This window comes from Seriola lalandi, unplaced genomic scaffold (genome assembly GCF_002814215.2).
Source record: "Seriola lalandi dorsalis isolate HSWRI2012SDOR001 ecotype SW California unplaced genomic scaffold, Sedor1 jcf7180002054406, whole genome shotgun sequence".
Classification (NCBI taxonomy): Eukaryota; Metazoa; Chordata; class Actinopteri; order Carangiformes; family Carangidae; genus Seriola; species Seriola lalandi.
In genome coordinates, this window is record NW_019524959.1 from 51,879 (window position 1) to 72,559 (window position 20,681).

At 42.3% G+C, this 20,681-nt stretch overlaps 1 protein-coding gene across 5 annotated transcripts in view; it reads right to left on the reverse strand.

Annotated features, from left to right (window-relative positions):
- Window positions 1–20,681, reverse strand: part of sema5ba (sema domain, seven thrombospondin repeats (type 1 and type 1-like), transmembrane domain (TM) and short cytoplasmic domain, (semaphorin) 5Ba) — a 173,942-nt gene that overhangs the window by 45,040 nt on the left and 108,221 nt on the right. For all 5 annotated transcript variants that reach the window (XM_087174992.1, XM_087174994.1, XM_087174991.1 and 2 more), the window contains 4 exons: window positions 13,797–13,859; window positions 12,914–13,012; window positions 12,551–12,764; window positions 5,355–5,640 (listed from right to left, as the gene is read on the reverse strand). In XM_087174992.1, the coding sequence (XP_087031118.1) occupies window positions 5,355–5,640; window positions 12,551–12,764; window positions 12,914–13,012; window positions 13,797–13,859 (662 nt within the window). The remainder of the gene's footprint in view (window positions 1–5,354; window positions 5,641–12,550; window positions 12,765–12,913; window positions 13,013–13,796; window positions 13,860–20,681) is intronic.

Here is a 20,681-nt window from a genome sequence, read left to right on the forward strand (position 1 = left end):
GTGGGGGTGGGGTCAGTGAAGTCACCCAGAAATAGATAAGGAGGCTCATAATTAGTTAGTAATGGCAGGTTAGACACCTCAGCAGGAGAAGCTCTCTGCTATGCTGCTCTGAGCACATGACAGACGGACCCTGCCAATAAGGGCCCAGAGTTAATTAAAAGACCTGGCCGTGCTCTGAGGTCTTAAGTGTCCTCATTCTGATGGAATGCTAAAACCCTCCACTACATAACGGCTCGACAGGCTCTGTTGGCTGCTGCACGTCTCAGCAGAGTCATTCCCTTCTCTCTCCATGTCTCCTCCTCTCATCTGAAGGACGCCTGGAATTTCTGATTGTATTTCTTTTTTTTTTTTTTGACCCATATTGCACATCGAAATCAGTTTACCATTTATGACATGTACTACTCAGCAAGTAAAAAAATAGTTGTATAATATCTTCTGTGGCCCTGAAGAAGCTCTCTAAAGTCTGGAAAAAAATAAACCCAGTGATTTCATGAGGGTTATTTGGGCTTCCACTTAGAATATACTGAGAAATTTTTAAACAAAAAATCTTGCATCAGAGTTTGGACTTTCAGAAGCATGAGTGTTAATGAGGCAGAAGCGGGTCTAAAGTACGCTGTCAACAAATATTCTAAATTCCATTATATAATCGAATTGTAAAAAAAAAAACAGAAAGCAGACATTTGATTGAGAAAAATAGCCGATTGCTGAGAAAAAAAGCAGCACTGCTGAGTCACACAATGTCACTTCCATTGATTGAAAATGAAATGTAGGTCAAGCCCGAATGAACAAATAATTCAACAACTACATGTGTGGAAACGCAGCAACTCGGCCGCGGAGAGAATGATTTGCGCTCCGAGCAACTTTGGATTTTGGTCAGTAAACTGCAAAATTGTGGAACCTAAGGCTAAAGCGAGTTATGTAAGCTACAGTTAGCTCACCACAACCTGGGGGCACATCTCCAAAACATGCACCTCCTATGTAACTCATGTGTATAGGTGCTCATTCTGTAGTTATGTCTTTTGTTGTCTTGGTTTCCTCTCTTATGGACATGATGCGCAGAAATAGATATTTGAATGGTCTGAACATAAGCTCCTATTTTAATCGGTGGAGCTGTCTACGCAGGCTGCACAATGACTGGCGTTTCACTCCACTGGAAGCCTCTATTTACACTTGAAGTGTATTTTCTTCCTTTTCCACACGTAACCACAGTGATTTTGTATTGAGCCCTGAAACGCGGATTACCTACACTAAATACTGCGCCTGAATGCATCATGTGTAGACATGGGCAGAGGACCAAAGCTCCTACTGCTGTGGCTGTTTTTGCCATTGGGGCTGTGTAGACATCGTATAATAATAACCAAGAGATGCTATTGACTTGCGTTACAGGGAGGGTAGGCGCCAGGATTTTTGGTCTTACAAGGAGCTAAAAGTCAAGTTTTCTCAGCTTCTGTTACATTTTTGACACATTTAAAAAAGTGAAGTGCAATACTAAATCTCTGGAGTACCTCCTAAATCATTTCTGAGCACGAGATGACGTCTTCAGGATGCTTTGGGGTCGGGTTTTGTCAGATCAGACACAAAATATTTAATTTACACAATTTAAATTACACAGAACCAAAAGCAGCAGATACCCTCATCTGAGAAAATGATTAAATGATCAATTATATTATAAAAATTGTAGTTTCCTTCCTGTGAGTTAAGGGTTGAAAACACTTCAACAATCTGAAGACAATCAATGTGTAAAACTCAAGACCTTAGTCATTTACAGAACATCAAAGACAGTCACAGAGGAGGGAGGTCACTCCACAGTATTGAGACCTGGCCCACATCGTGTGCAGACAGAGGGGATAAGCACTCTGTTCCAACTCTTCCTGTTTTGTTTTACAGCCCCAAACTCCTGGGAGCAGCTGTGATCCTGTTCAATTTAGGCCAGACAGACAGAGGCAGTGTTTGTGGTGATTACATTAACATATCCAACCCCCGGCGAGGGAGGCGGTTTTGGAGGGAGGATCAACGAGTCGCTTCAGAAAGGAAGGGCAAGGCAGGAGGAGACAAAAGGACAATGAACAAAAGCTTGGAGCTCACTGATTTTTCTCATTACGTCTACTAATTTCCTTCTACTCTCCATCTCTCTCTCTCTCTGTCTTTATTCCTCTGGTTTTTCTTTTCTTTTTGTCTCTCTACCATTTCCCGCCCTCTTTATCTGTCACGGAAGACGACTGCAGGCTGACGGGAGTGCAGCCATGTGGTGGCGAATACCAGCAGCGTAACAGGTGAGAGCACAGAAGGTGAGAGGCGGGATTCAGCTTCTCCCCTGACGGAACAGGACACATCTGAACACCAACCATCATGCTGGCTGACACACACACACACACACACACACACACACACGGTACAGTTACAGCATTTCACAAATGAAATCTGGTGTTTGGCCACTACCTGAGAGTTTTATCTGCATGTTTGTTTTATTCAGTAAGAAACCACAATGAAATAAAGAGAGTGTAAAGTAATTTCTGGTTCCATTAAGTTTTGCGTTATGCTTTAGGATTAGGCTTGTATTTGTATTTCTTTGGACAAATAGAGAGAAAACATGCATCATATGTGAACAGGCACGTGAATCCCCAGACCCAGATCTTCGAATGTGCGACGTGCGTGCATTCTGATATGAAGGGTGTGAAGAAGGGAATTTAATTCGTCAGTTGTGCCTCAGATTCAGTCAAATCCATGTGTAGCGGAGTCCCCTCTATCAAGCTTCTCATCTAACTCCTGGAAAAAAATCAAATAGGCACATTTCCCAAAACTATTCCTTTAGGTTTTCTTACTGTGTTTCTTATTCCAGTGCTCTGTTGGTGGATCCGAGAGGCTGCTATTCTCAGAGCCTCAGCAGGAGTGGAGCTCAAATGAAAAAGGCTCTCCTAATGGTGGCACTTAGGGAACGACCATGGGTTTAAAAATATGTACATATTTTGTTCTTAGGGAAGTGCATAACAGAAAACTCAGTGTCCATAATGAATGATGTGTCCACAATGTCCGTAATGAACAATGTTCGTCCTCTGAGGCGCATGAACGTGCTCAGAAAATTCCACACACTCACTGAGAACTAGATTTTACAAGAGGAAACTGTAGCTTGTCACGACGGGATCAAAACCAAATGGATGAATTCTCTCAGCATCAGGGGATTTTTTTTTTGATGCTTTGTCTCAGGCTGAAGAGTTGGCCAAGGGGAAAGTTTGACCTGCTGGTGACTTTAGATAAAAAGGTCAGGAGGAATCATCCTCTGAGAACCATGAATATTTATAGCCAGTACTTATTAACTGCGATATCTTCACTAATATCTTGTGGTGGACTACAGTGTTAGAACGACAGACACCGCCATCCTCTAGTCAGGCAAAAACATGATGCAATTACACTTTTGCTAACCATAAAAAGCATAACACGAACTGTAATCTCCACACGTTGACTCTCAGTGTTTCCTCTCTGTAATGAAGTGTGCGACACCCCCACCTGGAGCAATCAAACACCAGAGGGAGTGCGAGTCAGTCTGTGTATCCAGCTCAGCTGAGAGCCGCATGCATCCGCACTGATCATTAGCAGCAGCAGGAAGGCTCTAAACTCTGGGAAATTGTCTCACTCTGAATAGGAGGGAAAATGTCACAGTAACAAAGCTTATAAAGTGATGATATCTGAGGAATAAATGAAAAGATGCTGGAGTTGAAGTGTTTTGGTGGGTATGTCACTGCCCCCCCCCCCCATTAATATTCTTGTTGCCATTGAAAGGGCTCTACAGCACAGCTGCAGCTTGTTTTGGTGGTGTTGTTTATCTTTTCTGTTCAACAGCGAGCGCAACGTTAAGGAGCAACACACGGATAAGTATTACATTACATAGGATTTCAATTTTTTCATATCTGCATAGATGCTTAGGTGCCGGTCTGTTCTCTGTTTGTACTATTTGGCTGAAGTTCGTATGAAGAGGCTAAACAGCAGACTCAGGATGAAATGATCTTAAAGTCCACCCAACCTGATCCCTGCATTTGTTTTCATCATCCACAGACAAGAACTGAGGTGATTTAGATAATAAATGTCAGTTTCAAAACTGTTTTCCTGCTCGAAGTATTCCCTCTACTATATTTTATTCAATTAAAATGATAGCAATAATAGACGGTGTATCGGGTTACCACTTCTATTCATGTTTATTGAGATGAATCATCTGAGCTGCGCCTTTTAAGAAAGTGCTGCAAATTTTGTCTGCTCCCAAAGGAGTCATAATGAAGGTAACAGTAAAGCGTTTGAAATGAGGAATAGGTAATAAAAGATGGAGTATATCACTTTTGAATAATGAACAATGTGCTGAAAAATCATTTCAGAGTGCATATGTTCCTTTCCAGATACAATAATAAACAGTGGGGGGGATTTGTGCTGGGGTTGAATACCAGGAAATGAGATTCTGTTATTACCAGGAATTCTTATCAAAATTTTTTCCCCAGGAAAAAAAAAACATTTACTAGAACCCAGGAGTTTTAGCATGTGTGCTCATGCGATCATGAACTAAAGACTAAGGAGATAATATGCACTGGAACACAGACACAGCCACTCGAAACCTCATTAACATGAACACCACACTAAATCCTGAAGTCTGACCTTGAAATGCTCTTATTACGACAAGATAAAGTGGAGCACCTTTTCAGCTACAACTGTTTCTTCCATTTGCTTTTCACGATAAAACAGCAGCTGTGTGAATAAATGTTCTCAGAATAAATGTGAATAAAGAGCGGAGTGCAAAATCTGCAAACAAAGACACAGGTGGTTCAACAACCGAATCAGACACAGAGGTGGAGCCAACGCTCCTGTGCACAAAGAAAAACAACATGTCACAACGGCTGTATGCAATATATGTTCCTCTGCACTAGATCAGCACTAATAATGACTAATAACATATAGTTGTGTTTGTTCCAGCTCAATGAAAACTTTCTTTTACGAAGAATCTACCTAAAACTGGAATAAACATAATTTTTGATCAACTATCTCCAGTTCTGTGTTTGAATCTCACTTCCTTCTATAGGGAGAATGTATGGTGGCCTGGGAGAAGAGTGGGACAATTAAAGAAAAAATGTTTTTTGTGTAAATGATTGATGAGTTAAAGAATATGACAACTATTTTTTTTATTTAGCCGCAAGTTAATATAAAAAGTCATTTGATGCCTAATAAGTTATTTAATTGATTAAAAAACATGCATTTGATGATTAAAACGATGATATTTAAATTTTGATGAGACGCCATAATTCGTTGCTCTACATTAGAATGGGTTAATGCATGTACGTGTAAACAGGAATAACCGCCCATTTGCATTCACTCACACATTGGTCGTGAAGATGCCGTAGATGAGGTCTTGCTCCGGCAGGTAGAAGGTGCTCTGCAGCTCGTTGTAGTAGAAGGGGATCTCCCCGGAGCGGGAGCAGTTGAGCCTCGCCTTCATGAACGTGGTCCAGGTGTCCTCCAGGAGGAAACGCCCGCCGATGTCATTCTTGCAGACTCGCGCTACACGGGAATAGACCGTCTTGCCACAGTCGTGCTCCACCGCGTTCTCCCTCAGGAAGAAGAAGGTGAAGAGGCCGATGTCGTACGCTGAGATGAAGTGGGGCTCTGCCGGAGGGAAGAAGGAGAAGAAGAAGGGGGAGGGGATCATTACATGATGGCTCCAGGGATAAAGAAATATTTCCAACATTTATCTACTAGATGGTGTTGCTTTGACCCCGGTACTCCTTATTATTGATTGCAATAAAAACTTCTGCTGTTCCACTCCTGTTTAAGATGGTCTGGAAAAGAGCCTCAATGTCAAATGTGTAAATGAGAGAAGGTGCAGTGGGAGGAGGAGAGGAGAAGATAAAAAATGGTTACTAATAAATCTGTCTGATGTTTTGATGGTAAATCCATGGAGCTATGTCTGTTTAACTGGATGCCCGTGCTGCCTTTATTGCCCTGGGTGACGCAGTGAATGATTCATGGCCCTTCCTGCTTGGTGGGTTATCAGGTAAAGCAGACTGAATAACGATTTGAATGGGACGTTACTGTCATCCTTTGTAAACACGACTCATCACAGAATACTAATTCACTGCTGTGAGCGTGGAGGGAAAAGGAGCTTGAACCTCTACATCCATATTAGTCTTAAATCCATAACATTTTTGGAGGTTTCACATAAAAGTCTTTAAAACGGCTTAAAGGATTAGTTCACCCAAACTCCTCATACAACATTTTCCCTCATACCTTTTAAAGCATCTAATTGTGCAGATAGTTTTTAAGGTTATGGTTTTATGTGCAGACATTTCAAAATATTTCTAGCTGACGTTTCCTCAGATGCCTCAACACAATCTTGTTTTCGGTGCTCAGCATCTGAAAACGTGTCCTGCTTACTCCTGATAATCTCTGTGAATGGTTTTCAATAAACTGTTTCCTGGCAAACAAACGGTTCCCTGTGAATAATCAATGTGATAGAACCTAACCAGGGTTTAGGTCATTTGGGTGAACTAACCCTTTAATACCGGGATACAGCTGACGATACAACATCTGTCCAGGAAAAACCACAGATGTCAAAATGTTTTTTTTTTTTTTTTAAATATCCAATCAAAACAGTTTTTAGCCGTTCATGAAAAGTTGACATCCTGGAGATGCGCAGAAGAAGGCGGCCCAGATATTGAAGTGCTAGTGTTTGTTGAAAAGTCCTTGAGAAACACAAATTTAACAAATATAATAGAATAAATAATAAAACATAGAACAAAAGGTCAGTAATTGACAATAGATTTATTCAATCCCACGTATTTTTCGTAACAGTAACTTCTTTCTTGTAACATTTATGATTTGAAAACATCGTTTCAAGCTGAACTGTCTAAAAAAAGAAACATGCACTGTTGTTGCTGTTTTGACACTGAGCTGACTGAGGCTGCATCACACTCATGTTCTGTTTTCTACTGCTGTGTTTTCCTCAATGAGGCGAGAACTGTGATGAAGAAACACAAAAAATGCTCCTCTGCTGTCTTCACTTCAGTTTCCCTCTGGGACCCATTTATTGTAAGTGATATCACACTCTCAGACACATGCTCACACACACACACACACACACACACACACACACACACACACACACACACACAAACGCTTACACACACACACACACTTACACACCCACAAACACACACACACACACACATGCTCACACATACACACATGCTCACACACACACACACACACACACACACACTAACATGCTCACACATACACACATGCTCATACACACACATGTTCACACACACACACGAGCGCAAATGGAGGAATAAGCCTTAAGATGCACGCACACCCATAAACAAAACACAAGAGGGATGCGGATGTTGTAAACAAAGTCACACAGAAATACACTCTCACTCACACACATGCACGCACGCGCGCGCGCACACGCGCACACACACACACACACACAGCGGAGATGACCTGTTAACAGCCGTGATGGGATGTGCCTGAGGGGCTAGTGAGGCTTTTTTTTTATAAGAGAATAAGATTTTGAAGCAGAGCAGGAAGAGACCAACATGGACAGAACAGCTCTTTAATTCCAGTCCGACAACAACAACCACTGGTCTGGACCGACCACAGATGAAGGCGTAAAAAAGCAATTTCAACGAAGAGAATCAGCTGAGGGAGCGATTCAAACTTTTTGAAACTAATCAATTTATATTAAATGGGCGGCCGGTCCGGAATGATGGTAGTTATTCTGCGAGAGTGTGGAGCGAGCAGGTTGAGAGTAGCAGTGCGATCTAAACAACTTCTACACTTTACATCTGATGAAGTGGAGATCGTTATCAGTTTGCATTTAAGATCAAAGGCTTAACAAGCAAAAATGTCATTATAGAACAACCCCAGCAGGTTCATCATCATCATTACTACCATTATGCATCATGTCACCCACGGGTAGGAAATCATTTAATGTTTATAAGTGATGAAAGAAAAAGCAACCTGTCCCACTGATCAATGTAATGTACAGCACATCCCGATCAGTTCATTGCTCCTGATGAACATGCAGATGGACAAGCCGCAGTCACAACGCATGAGCGCTACTCCCCCTGCAGATAAAGGCCATGTAAAGTAGCCAATTATGCTTATGTACGTCTCTGCTATTAAATGGAAAGTGTGTGTGTGTGTGTGTGTGTGTATACAGCATGCCTGAGCTGCTATGCATATGCACACAAGAGTATTTCTGTGTTTACATACCTGTGTTTGTGCATACACTGTACGTGTGTCAGCCAAAGGGCAGGCGGAGCCCACAGTTTCTGCACGATATTAGTGAAGCTGTGTGGGTGCAAATGTGATGAGCAGAGTTTTTTCCAGCACCCCGCAGAGTGGTAAACAGACTGTTCAATCTGGCAGGCTGGTTGGGTGCTGCAGGAGTGAAGCCTCCATCGCTAACATCACATGATGCTTTAGATCAGACACAGCATAAAGAGTGAGGCTATTTAAAGTGGAAATAGAGTTTTTTTGCTTCAACTTATCATTATGAAGTAAATGTCGGTTGCACGATGTAATGGCTACAGAATAATGACGCCACTGGTGTTTGGATTGGTTTTCCTGTGAGCCTCGCTTTCATTACGCAATCCTGTCTCCCGCTGGGCACCTAAAGTTCACGGGGAAAAAAAGTTTCGATTTACGGCATAAAGTGCGTCCGCAGCTGTCAGTAGCGTCTCCCAGGTAGCAGACATGCTACTCTACCCAGCAACCCAAAACGAGCCCCACTGACAGAGGAGGCGAAGAAGGTGAAGACGGAGAGTAATAGACAGTTAAACTTTATGGATTTTTTTTTTACAGTCCACCCGCCCACCAGGATTCATCCCAATAGCCGGTCCGACTATGAAGAGAGCTCCAAACTCACACTCAGTTGGCAGTATTTCTACTAGATCAGTAAGTAACAAAACCTGTCTTCCTATTAATACAACCAGGTGTTTTGGCCTGAAGCCAATACCAGCTGACATTTGGCAAGGGCGGGGTTACAGCCTGGACAGGTCACCAGTCCATCATCTATATTTATACATATAGAGACAAACAATCACAAAGAACAGGGTTTTTTTTTTTGGCTGTGGTCTTCCTAAAACGAACAGTGATGAAACTCCACTATATGTTGTATATTATATATTTGTGACTGTGGCGCCAACAGTAACACCACATGGAAACACAAGGGGGGAAAGGTGAAAGGTTTCTATTCCCACTTTAATATTCACATAAAAGAATGGCGGATGACTCATTAGGGGAGGAGTAATACCTGACAGTTTGATTAGATTTGGTCTGAATGGATTTTTTTACTCTCCATATTTGCTGCACTTGGTTATGACATCTGTATTGTGTTAGGTTAGTTATGTGTCTGGTCAGAGTGAAGACGAATAGTTCTACTACTACTAAAATCTACTACTAATTTGTTTCGCCAAATACTTTTAGGAGGGAACTTCTGCCAGGATCATGTTAGCTGGCAACTTTTATTTCCCAGTCCACAAAGGTTGGCATCCGTACACTGCACACAAGTCAAACATCTCCAATTTGTTCAGCTATTCAAATAGCTGTGGTGTTGTGATCTTTAACAACTGTTTCTGCTGGCTGAAGAAACAGTCGACAGGCTATGACTTACAAAACTTAACAACTCAACAACTTAACAACAAAGACCTCTTAGTTTGATATAAAAAAAAAAAAAAAAAAAAAAAAAAAAAAAAAAAAGAAGAAGAAAGAAACAAAACTGTTTTCTTTGTTCACCTCTGGCTTTAACCAAGACTCGCCAAAACTAAACAATGAAAACATGCAGGTGTCGTAGCAAAAAGAAATACTGAGTATTATACTAATAAAAATTCTATTTATAAGAACATGAAGTTGAATTTTGAATGTCACATGTTTGTATGTGCTTATATAAAGGGACTGAGAAATCTCTGGCTTTTGTTTCATTTCTGTGACTGTATGCGCCAAAATACATTTTTCACAAAAGCCGAGAGAAGGGTGAGAGCAAACAACACAAATTTGAATTGAGATTCATGTCATTCAGGTGCATGATGGGAAACAGTTGGTCAGCACCTGGCAGGCTACCAATCCAATAAGGGAACAGATTGATTAGATCCAGGACCCCCCTCCTTGCCTTTGGTTCTCTGGAGCTGGAGAGGCTTAGAGCTGGAAATGAGATTTTCATTCACACCCCCAAAAAATCCACCGGGAGCACAACTCCATAACCCTCACAGAATCAACCATGAAGGAAAGCAGCCTTTGTCTGTGATGGCACTTGTGTGTGTGTGTGTGTGTGTGTGTGAGAGTGTGTGTGTGTGTGTGTGTGTGTGTGTGGCAAGATTTGAGTGCAACATGTGTGCTTGACTGTGTGCGCGGCCAGCTGTGATTATGCTGATGAGGACATGATCTACTTAGCTACTCATCTTTTTTCCCTCCCACATACTCTCTCTCTCTCTCACACACACACACACACACACACACACACACACACACACTGGACACACATGGATGCACGTACAGCATGCATAAAATCTATATACACAAGCACACTCACATGCACACACGGGCAGCGAGTCCCCGCCTGGTGTGAAGCGTGCTGTGTGCTGTAATTTCACCCTCTCCTTGCCGTGAGGAATAATTACGTCGCTCACTGACTCTTCAGTCTATCTTCTCTGCCTCCCTCTCATCCTCATCCTCTTCCCTGCCCAACAACTCTCACCCCCTTCCTCTCTCGCCACCGCACACACGCAGACGCACACCGTCACACTCTCCCACCTTCCGACTTCACTCGCTTTCGTTCTTGCCTTTCTCATTTCCCCTCCCCTCCCGTCTCTCCTTTCTTCTGGCCGACTCTCTAAAGTCCAGCTTTTTCACGACCCGCTTCTCATCAAAATACAGCTGCACTTGAAAATATGTGGATATTTGTTTGTTACATTTAGTGCTGATGATTATGCATTACTCGCACAAGAGAAAATTAATCAACCACTCTGGTGATGCATTAATCGATTAAGTCTTTTATCAAGCAGAAATGTCAAGCATTCACTGGTTCTAGCTTCTCAGATGTGAAGAATGTGCTGTTTTCCTCCGTTTCATATCATTGTTTTTCAGTATCGTTTGGCTTTGGACTGCGGCCGAGCTTACTTTGATTATTTTCAAATGTTATTTGTTAAGAATTTTTTTTTCTCTCTCTCTCTCTCTGTCTCCAACTGTGGTACTTCATGCATGCCATGTGTTAGAGTAGATACCAATGCCCAGTGGGAAAAGGAAAAGAGTGTAGCCAATGTGTTGCATTAGCCTGGGCCACTCAGCAAAGGATGGATGAAATAAAGCAAAAATATGTTTAACAGTTACGGTTTGAGGTCTTATTCCATTGGGAAACACACTTTTTATGTCCTTAGGCTTGTAGCGCTGACTTTGTTGTTCATCTTTAGTATTGATAGTTCAACCAGGAGAGTTTCCTGTCCGTCCAGGTAGTCACTTAACATCGTCTATGGTGCAGAAAATGAATCTGCCTTTTACGTCCAAATGCCTGAAATAACTCCTCCCATTTCGGTATTATATATGTATGTATATATATATATATATATATATATATATATATATATATACCTCAATGAATCCAATAATCTAAGCTGTTCTGCATATCAAAGGAACTCACTGGCTGCCTCCTCCAGTGGAACGTCCATCTACATTTCTGCTGGAGTCAGGATGTGTGTCTATGGATTTGTGCAGCAGCGTGGTCAGAGGGAAAGGTACGGCGTCAGCAGCAGGGAGATTATTGACACTGACACCAGCAGGATTGACAGCATTTCATGCTCTCCGCCATTCCATAATTCCCGCCAATTCCTACGCCTAACCTGTACTGCGTGTTCCATACACAACTTCAAATCCAAACAGTCTTTGTAATCCTTTGAAAACACCCCCGTCGGGGTTGATCTATCATGGCTGGAACAAGAGAGCCGATTGTATTGGAAACAGAAGTGTCGCTCCAGGCAGGAAAATGTTTAAAGTAACAGGAGGAATTTCCAGAGATTGTCTTTACCCTGCGATTTAACCTTGTGTGGATTATTTGATAATCCAACAAGAGTTTAGACGCGATCAGATTACTAATACCGCTAGACTACATTTCTCACGTCTCATATGAAAACACCGTTTGAACACACACATTGCAACTCTAACTAGTTCACGCCGGACCATTTCATTATGCTCATTTTGCAGTATGTTGTGCTTTAAATGCTCTTAAATGAACTTGAATCAATCAATGAAGTTTAATCAACAATTTTAACAAAGCAATTAATTATCATTGTTGAAAAGAACGAGCAGTTTGAAAGCGTCACGTTGAGCTCGGGAACTTGTGATGCTGTTCTTCACAAATTTGTGACATTAAATATAAATCAAATGATTAGCCAGTTAATTGAAAAAAACAATCATTAATTGGTAATGAAGCAGAAAAAAAAAAAGCTAAATTTATGATACTAAAATTAACTTTTCAGTGTGAGCCAAGGAACTTCATATGTGGTAGTTTTTACTGTACCGTTGAGCCATTTTGAGTTGTACTGGGCGGTCCGGAGAGGCGGCATGCCCCCCAGGCTGCGGTATATGACGGGGTCACGGCCAGAGAAGTCAATAACGGTGGCGGCGTACAGCTCTCCGCTCTCCGTCACGACTGCTGTGGAGTTGTGGCGAGGATCGTACGGGCAGCGTGCCACGCCGTTCACCCGCTCCAGCACGCTGCTCATGTTGCCCACCTGCGACGGACGAAAAGACAGAGCGAGGCAGAGAGGGAGAGAAAAAGGAGTAAGCGAAAGTAACAGATCCGAGTCTACAGTGTTTTCTCTGAATTTGTACAACAAAAAAAAAAAATCACACTAACACACTAACACACAGTCATTTGTACCTCTCGGGTAATACATAGTGGCAGGAATGCATTGGTTCCACAGGTCATGACCTCAGTCTTGTTCACCAGCAGGACTCTGATGTAGTTCTGACATTCAATCTGCAGAGAGGAGGGTGAAGAGGAAAGCTTTCAAACAGCTACAGCGGTTACAGTCTGAGCTGGTTAGCTAAATACTGTTCGACGTTTCGCTGAGAAGAACAATGAACCAAGTCGTCTGGTACCAGACTGGCATGCGACCAAAAGGCAGAGCAGTTCAGAGCGTGCAGCTTTTGCTCTCGTGAGTCCATTGTTCAAAAATATGAATGCTCGTTTGCAGCTGAATGGAAGCCCATTTGCGACATCGACAGAGAATTGAGAATAACTCAAGTATGTGTGACAAAAAAGTCAAATCAGTTTTAACAAAGGTGTGAAATAGATTTACTGGCAATAAAACATTTTATGCAACAATTTGGTGCCGTCTTGTTTTGTGGAGAACAAATGAGGTAATTGCAGTGACACAGGTTTCAAAGAGAATTGATTGCTTTATGTATTTGGTATCACCCGTTCACTTTAAAGGCACAGTGACAGATAAAACTCACGTTGCAAACCCAAATAATCAAAGCAAGCATTGGTTATCAGCCATTTTTGAAAGGAAGTCTTTTTGTGTATCTCACTATCTAGCCCTAGGCTCTCTTGTGCACATTCTCCTTCCATTTGCCCTCTCTCTCCACTGCAAGAAAAACAACCCTTGATTGAAGGGTCTGAAATAGCTGTTCTGTACAGAGCCCTCCCGTGAGGCCCATAAGGACCTCGCCACAACAGCCAGAAGATATCAAGATGGCCTCTCTGTAAGCCAGGCAGCGCTGACATGAAGTGTTGTAATTGGGAGCGGGATCGAGGTTACCTCTGTTTTGCCTTTGCTCTGACAGGACCTCCTGGTTTCCTCGTCCGGTGCCCATTCTGTTGCCTAGGAAACAAAAACAAGAAAAAAAAAGTCCAATGATGACAAAGAGGCCGAAAAGCAGTCAGCTGAGTCCTTCAGACACTACAAAACAGTTACGCAACAACTGACTGTTGCTAATACTGTAGGCATGCACAAAAAGATGCATGAAAAGACTTTAACCTCATTGCTGTTTGTTTATTGTGTAAACATGGCGACCGGCTCGTCAGCCAAGAGCTTATTCGAGAGTAGCGGGCAAGGTACCCAACGAGGCAGTTGAAGGGCTAAGGGCAGTATTAGCATGTAAATGGCTTTCTCTCCATCTTCTTCTTCTTTCATCCCCTCTCTATCTCTCTCTCTCTCTCTGAAAGTTTGCAGCACTCGCCTCTGCTCCAATGCCCCCCCCCACCTTTTCACTCGTACTGCCCAATTATATTCCTGTTGAGGGTTTTGTCATTGGGCTTTATTATGGATGCAGGCAGCAGCACTGCACAACTGCACTGCAAACACATTAATGCATGTGCATACACATGCTGCTTGGCCGACAGAGACGCACTGGCTCTTGTTAAGAGGATTGAGAGATGTCCCTCTCTTGGCACAAACTGTATGTGTGCAAGGTGCCAGGGGACCCCCTGCCCCCCCCCGCCCCCTCCCCTCCCTCCTGTGTGTCACTAGCCTCATTTTACTATCCTCTCCTCCTTTACTATCCTCCCCTCCTCTTCTCTGATCTCACTGCTCGAGTAGGAAGGTCGCCCCAATATCTAACAGTTAAAACGTCTGCCATTATGTAACATCACTTTATCTAATTCTACATCCTACTGTTGTTTGTGTTCATTTCATTCTCTCCTCTCCCAAAGGGATTATTGTCATGCACAAGACAACCCACCGCAGACAATCGCCCTCCCAGGACAATCGGCCAGTGGGACAAAGTTGTGACCCCACACTGAGTGAAGCCTGCCAACTGAGGCCAAGCAGCTCCAAACTGGGTCAGTATTCCAGGAGCCAAAAAGAGGACTCAAACAAACCATAAACTATAGAGTAAAAAAATACTGATCCGTCATGTAGCTCATCTTAAACACCTATATGCAGTCTTGGATAATTCCGTTTTTTTTTTTTAGGTGTGAATTTGTCCTGCGGTGACAACACTCACGCTTTTTGGATCATCATTTTGCTTTAATTAAAGCTCAGCGGAAGGGACTAAAAACTGTATAGCCCCAAGACTCAGTGAGGGATTCTGCTGGGAAAATATAGTTTTGAATTAATCACTTTTTTTTTTTAGATGCTCCGTGTAGAAAATGTAGCTCTTTAGGAATTTAAATGGAAATAAAACATTATAAGCATGTTTAATGAGAACTTAAGAGAACTGCCAAAGTCTTTCTGGAGACAATATGCTGCGTTTAAATTCTCCAAGTGTGAAAATCTCTTATTTCACAGGTCATGGAGTATTTCAACTACACTTGCAGGAGTGGAAGTTTATGATTTTGGATGATTAGCCTCTGCATAAATTCATGCTAACGAGCGAAAACACCAGACTGTACAGTACTATCCATCCACCGCCTAATGAGCTCGTCAAACATCTGCACATTGTGTTGGGAGTTCTTTTAATGCTTTTATACTAAGCTTATATTCATAGAAAATAAATGACTGTGTGATTGTTTTTTTGATTGATTGCACTGCCAGAACTGTTTGTGCTGCCAAAACACTGCACAACAAGTAATTCTTCCACATTTCTGATGCCATGTTTGATTGTTTGAGATGCAGCTTAAAGCTAATCAGCAAACACACCAGCCACTGTTCACTGCCTGCCGAGCACAGACAAAGTTAGCGACTAGCTGTTGAAGAAAGTGAAACATTTAGCAGCTAAAAGAACCAGAAGATTTTTGTCAGGAGGTGGTGGAGACCAAACATGAGCTAAAAGGAGACTTTATGAGGTGATTATGTGCCACGACTGTGTGTTCTTCTGCCCCCTGGTGGCAAAACAAATCATTTAATCATCTTTAAATCTGCACTTTACCATTATTATTTTAATATTTTATTTTACTTATTATCAAATTATTATATAATTTATTTTATTTTCATTAATGTACACGTGAGTATTCCAGCTCTGTCTTTGTCTCTACTAACTCAAAAAATATCTGGTTCTCTAGCTGTTGGATGCTTCACTATGTTTACAAGGTGTTTGCTAACTTTGTTGCTGCAGCTAGACATGAAGTTAACGAGAGCGGTGAGAGTGATGCAGAACAGTAAAGCTGTGGCTGTGACTCCACAGAGGTGAATGGAGCTGCAGAGTCCGGTGATAATTCTGTGAGTTCTAGTCATTTGATCCATAATTCATGTAAAAATATTGATAAGAGCAACTTCATCCAGGCTAAACTACACATAAAAACCTCTGCACTTTACGACCATATGTAAGCGCAGGTTAAAGGTGGAGATTGAGACAGATTCATTAGCGTTATAAAGCTATGTTTAGCTGCTGCAGCTGGTAGAGAACCAGTAAGTAGGCTCTGGCCCATATTGATAGTTACAGCTCATCTCCCGGTCTCCCACAGCAGCTCCCTTCAATTAACCTGCTTCAGACTGCCCTGGAGAGAGAGACATCAGCAGGGGACAGCTATATAAAGTAAACTGTAATTAAAATGAAACTTGAGCTTCAGTCACTGAACACAAAGTAGTCGAAGAATTAGAAAAAAACAAAACAAAAAAAAACTGAAAGTAGCTAATGTGCTCTGCAGGAATTCGGCTGTAGTCACGCAGCTCACGCTGCCGACAAACAGTACGCAGACAATAGCAACCTCAAATCCACTTCCCATGAGCACAGTGAACAGTGTGGCACCTGCCATTCAGAGAGCAGCCCCGCCCCCTCTGCGGCAGTCCATCACTTCGCCTGTTGAAATGAAAACACTGCTCCTCCACAGCCCCTGCCCATCAGCCCCTGACAGCCTGGGGACTGATGTTATGACGTCATTGTAAACACACACACACACACACACACTCACACACGCACGATCACACACACACAACACACACACACACACGCAGTGATGGATGCCTTTGCGATGAATCATGGCTTGGGGCATTACCATCTTTTCGGCAGGGCCCCGTCTCCAAGGATCCCCATCGGCTTAACCCGCTGACCTTCACCAGAAAGTGCCCCCCGCCTCTCCCTTCCCCCTCTCCCTGTCCATCTCTTCTTCTTCACACCACTTTGGAACAAAGCCACACTCACACAGAGCCTGTGAGAATACCAATTCCGCTTCAACATCCTCTCCCTCAAATACCTTCCCTCAGTACCGAGCCCTGAATGGCCTGACTGCCATCAACAGATTGAATAAGAGCTGCATAATGTGTGGCAAGCATGCAGTGTTTATTTATCACTCAAAAATGTTCACAGCAAATGGAACATAAAGAAAGCTAAGAGATAAAGAGGGAAAATAATGTTGTCACTTATTCCAGCTTGATATACAAGCCCTCATTTGCTGTGTAATTATTCATGTTAAATGTAGAAGAGCAGCTCAGAGCACAGGGTTCACTCGCTGTGGCAGTCAGACGTCTGTTGACCTGGACTTATGAAAAAGTTTAAAAAGTTGCGTTGAGAGAAAAAGAAGAAAAACATCAAATAAAAAAAAAAAATAAAAAAAGTATTTACCAAAATGTCAAACTATTTGCTTCAGGGTATGAAAGACTGTGGTCATGATTAAAGGAAACCAGTACTGACTGTTGGCAGGAAATGGGAATCAAACAACAGTCACAACTATGTTGACCTCTACCTCTTTACCTAACCAGCATGTCCACCACACCTGGCGCTGTCACATTCCTGTTCCTCCAACACTGCTCGAGATGAACCGAAGCCAAATTATCCGGTGTGCAAATGTCCGCCGGATAAGTTCAGCATCTGATGCAGCACAACCTCGGCTTTTTTCACACACTATCTTCATCGGCCAGGTGTTCTGCGCCTGTGAAGAGGGAACTCTTCATCTAGTGATTTGGTCATTTGTTTTTCTTGTTTGTTTGAGTCACTTCTCCTTCAAAGACCGTGAAGCAAGAAGAAAAAAAAGTTCTGAAGTTTTTCTTCTAATATTCAGGAAGTACAGATGAAAAATCATAATGCGATTATTTTGGCAGATGGTGCGATTGTGATACGAGTCATGATTTCAGTTGGAACGGTCATTTTTGAAATTTAATTTCCAGTGAAAATATGAAAAGGATTTTTTTTGGGGTCATATAACAAACCAGGATGTTTGTTTACATCTGGAGAATATGATTCATTAATGCTTCATGTATGGTTTGTTGTGACACATTCTACCTTTATCAAAAAAAAAAAAAGAAAAGAAAATTGCACCTCCTGCCATTTGAATATTGCATGTGGCCACACTGCCATTTTGATAATAAGCCGTTAATTGTTCAGGCCTAACATAGAAGATAAAGGTGAGACAGCATCCTGCAGCCAATAGGAATCTGTTTGGAAATGTTTAGAGGTGTTTGAACAGTGACAGTGGTTTGAAGGAACCGTAGTGATGAGAGGTAAGACGTTTTCTGGCACTGTGGCAAAGTCAGTATTTCCACCTTTGCTTCAGTTAGAGATGCTCATAAGTTCCACCGTCTTGTCCAGTAAACATCTACACAAGTTGACGCTGAACAAACATCAACTTGTGTTGACAACATCTGAACAAACACTGTTGTTTTCCTGGTCTACGCACAAACACCAGTATCAGGTTTGAAGATTTTATAGACGTACATTGAGCATAAATATTGGAAGAAACAGGAAACTTAAATCACTGCCTCGGATGCACAAAATACCAGACAATTAAAGAGTCAGCTTCCTCTCTGAGAAGAGTTACAGCCATTTTTCATGCTTGAATACAGCCCAAGGCCAGAGAGCCTGTTTATTATTTGCGCCTCCAGCCACAGTTGCATGTTAGAGTACATTTCCATCTATTAGCAAAGCCAACAACCATGTGCACTCGCTGCCATCAATTCCCCCTGCAAACCTGAACCTGACACTCCATTTCTCCCAATTTCGGTTCTCCTTAGACACAATAAGAAGATCTTGCCCACGGCATCTTTCTTAAAGGAGGGAAGAGGGGAGGGAAAAAAAACATGAATATTTTATAGGCAAATAAAATAGCAGAAAATACAATTAGTAGCAGGAAAGAGGATTCATCACTTTTACCGCAGAAAGATGGAGGCCGGGCAGGAAAATGAATTCTATTTTTACGAGAAACAGAGGGAAAGAGGGAGGGGAAAGAGAGGGATGGAGAGCAGGAAACACTAATGAAGTAAAGAGGGCTTGCGAGCAGCGACGACTGCAAATGCCGTTCCTGAAATGTGGTGCTGTGTTGATAAGGCTGCCTCTCACTGACACACTGCTAACATCATGTGTGACAACTAATTATAACTCATGAATATTGTAAATAAGTGTGTCAGGGGAGTAATGGTTGTTTGAATAGGCGCTGTCTGGCACTTGTTACAGTCAAGACAAATTTGTGTACCAGTTCAGTGGGATTGGACCTAACTGGTGTGAGCCGCGTCTGGGAAAGTATTAAAAATATAAAAAAAACATTGCAACAGTTGTTTAGCAGAAGTTAATCATTTCAACATCCAAACAACAGCTGAGCTATTACTTCATATGTTGAGCACATAATAACCTTAAACACTGTAACAGGCCGTTCTGCTAACACGCCTTGTCCATGACGAACTATTGCTCTGTGAGCATCGAAAATGAAAACTTAGAACATTTCCTGGATGTATTCACTCTGACTTCATGGTCTGGGGAATAAAACTTGAAAAAAAAAAACAAAAAAACAAAAAAAAGGTTTATTTATCATTCATGTAAGCGGATTATTTGCAATCACAAAACTCGAAGGACGGGCAAATATTTTTCACGCCGTCAGTATCTCTATAAACGACCACCTGACTGGCTCCTCGCGGTTTCTTCCTCATCTCATCCTGCTACACTTCACTGCGGGCTTTTCCTCTGAATGTTACTCAACCATTGAGGCAAGGGAGAAGAGAATCTGCATATTCACCCACCACCACCTCACTGAGAGAGAGAGAGAGAGAGAGAGAGAGAGAGATCATCTGTGTCCTCACTTCAAAGCATCCCACACTTTTACACTGTTAATTCCTTCCTCTTATTTCCAGCCCCCCACTCTTAATCTGCTATTTTAGGTAACAACCCACACCCAACACACACACAAACACAAACACACACACACACACACATACACACACACACACACACACACACAGTACAATATGGCCAATTTTGGCACAAACTGGTGCCCAGGTGGCGCCGAGATGAAGCGCTCAGTCACCGACACAGCGACAGGAGTGAGCACCACTGGCGGTGTTCACAGGTGGGAAACCACTGACGCATCACATGCTTGTCAAACACATATATGACATTAGATGGTTCTTTAAAACATACACCACCCTGTCCCGGTTTTCATCATTAATTTCTAACATTATTAGCAACGTTAACATCATGACGCATCAGTGCAAGAGGATTTGAAACAACAGCACTGACGTCAAAGGCAAAAAAAAAAAACCCTTCAACTTCCAATACTTTTACTCTCTCTGCTGCCTTTTAGGTTTTAGGAAAGTCACACTGACTCCTCAGAGACTCCTCAAAATCATGAGGTTTTGCTTAATAGATGTGTCAATGTGTCATTTCTAGTATGTTTTTTGCCTTTATTATTCGATAGGACAGTGAAGAGAGACAGGACATGGGCCAGAGAGAAGGGGAGTGACGTGCAGCAAAGAGTCCTGCCGGGAGTCAAACCGGGGAGTCGCCTGCTCAGAGCGACCACATGCTCTGCATCCAAACCACTCAGCTATCGGGTCACCGCA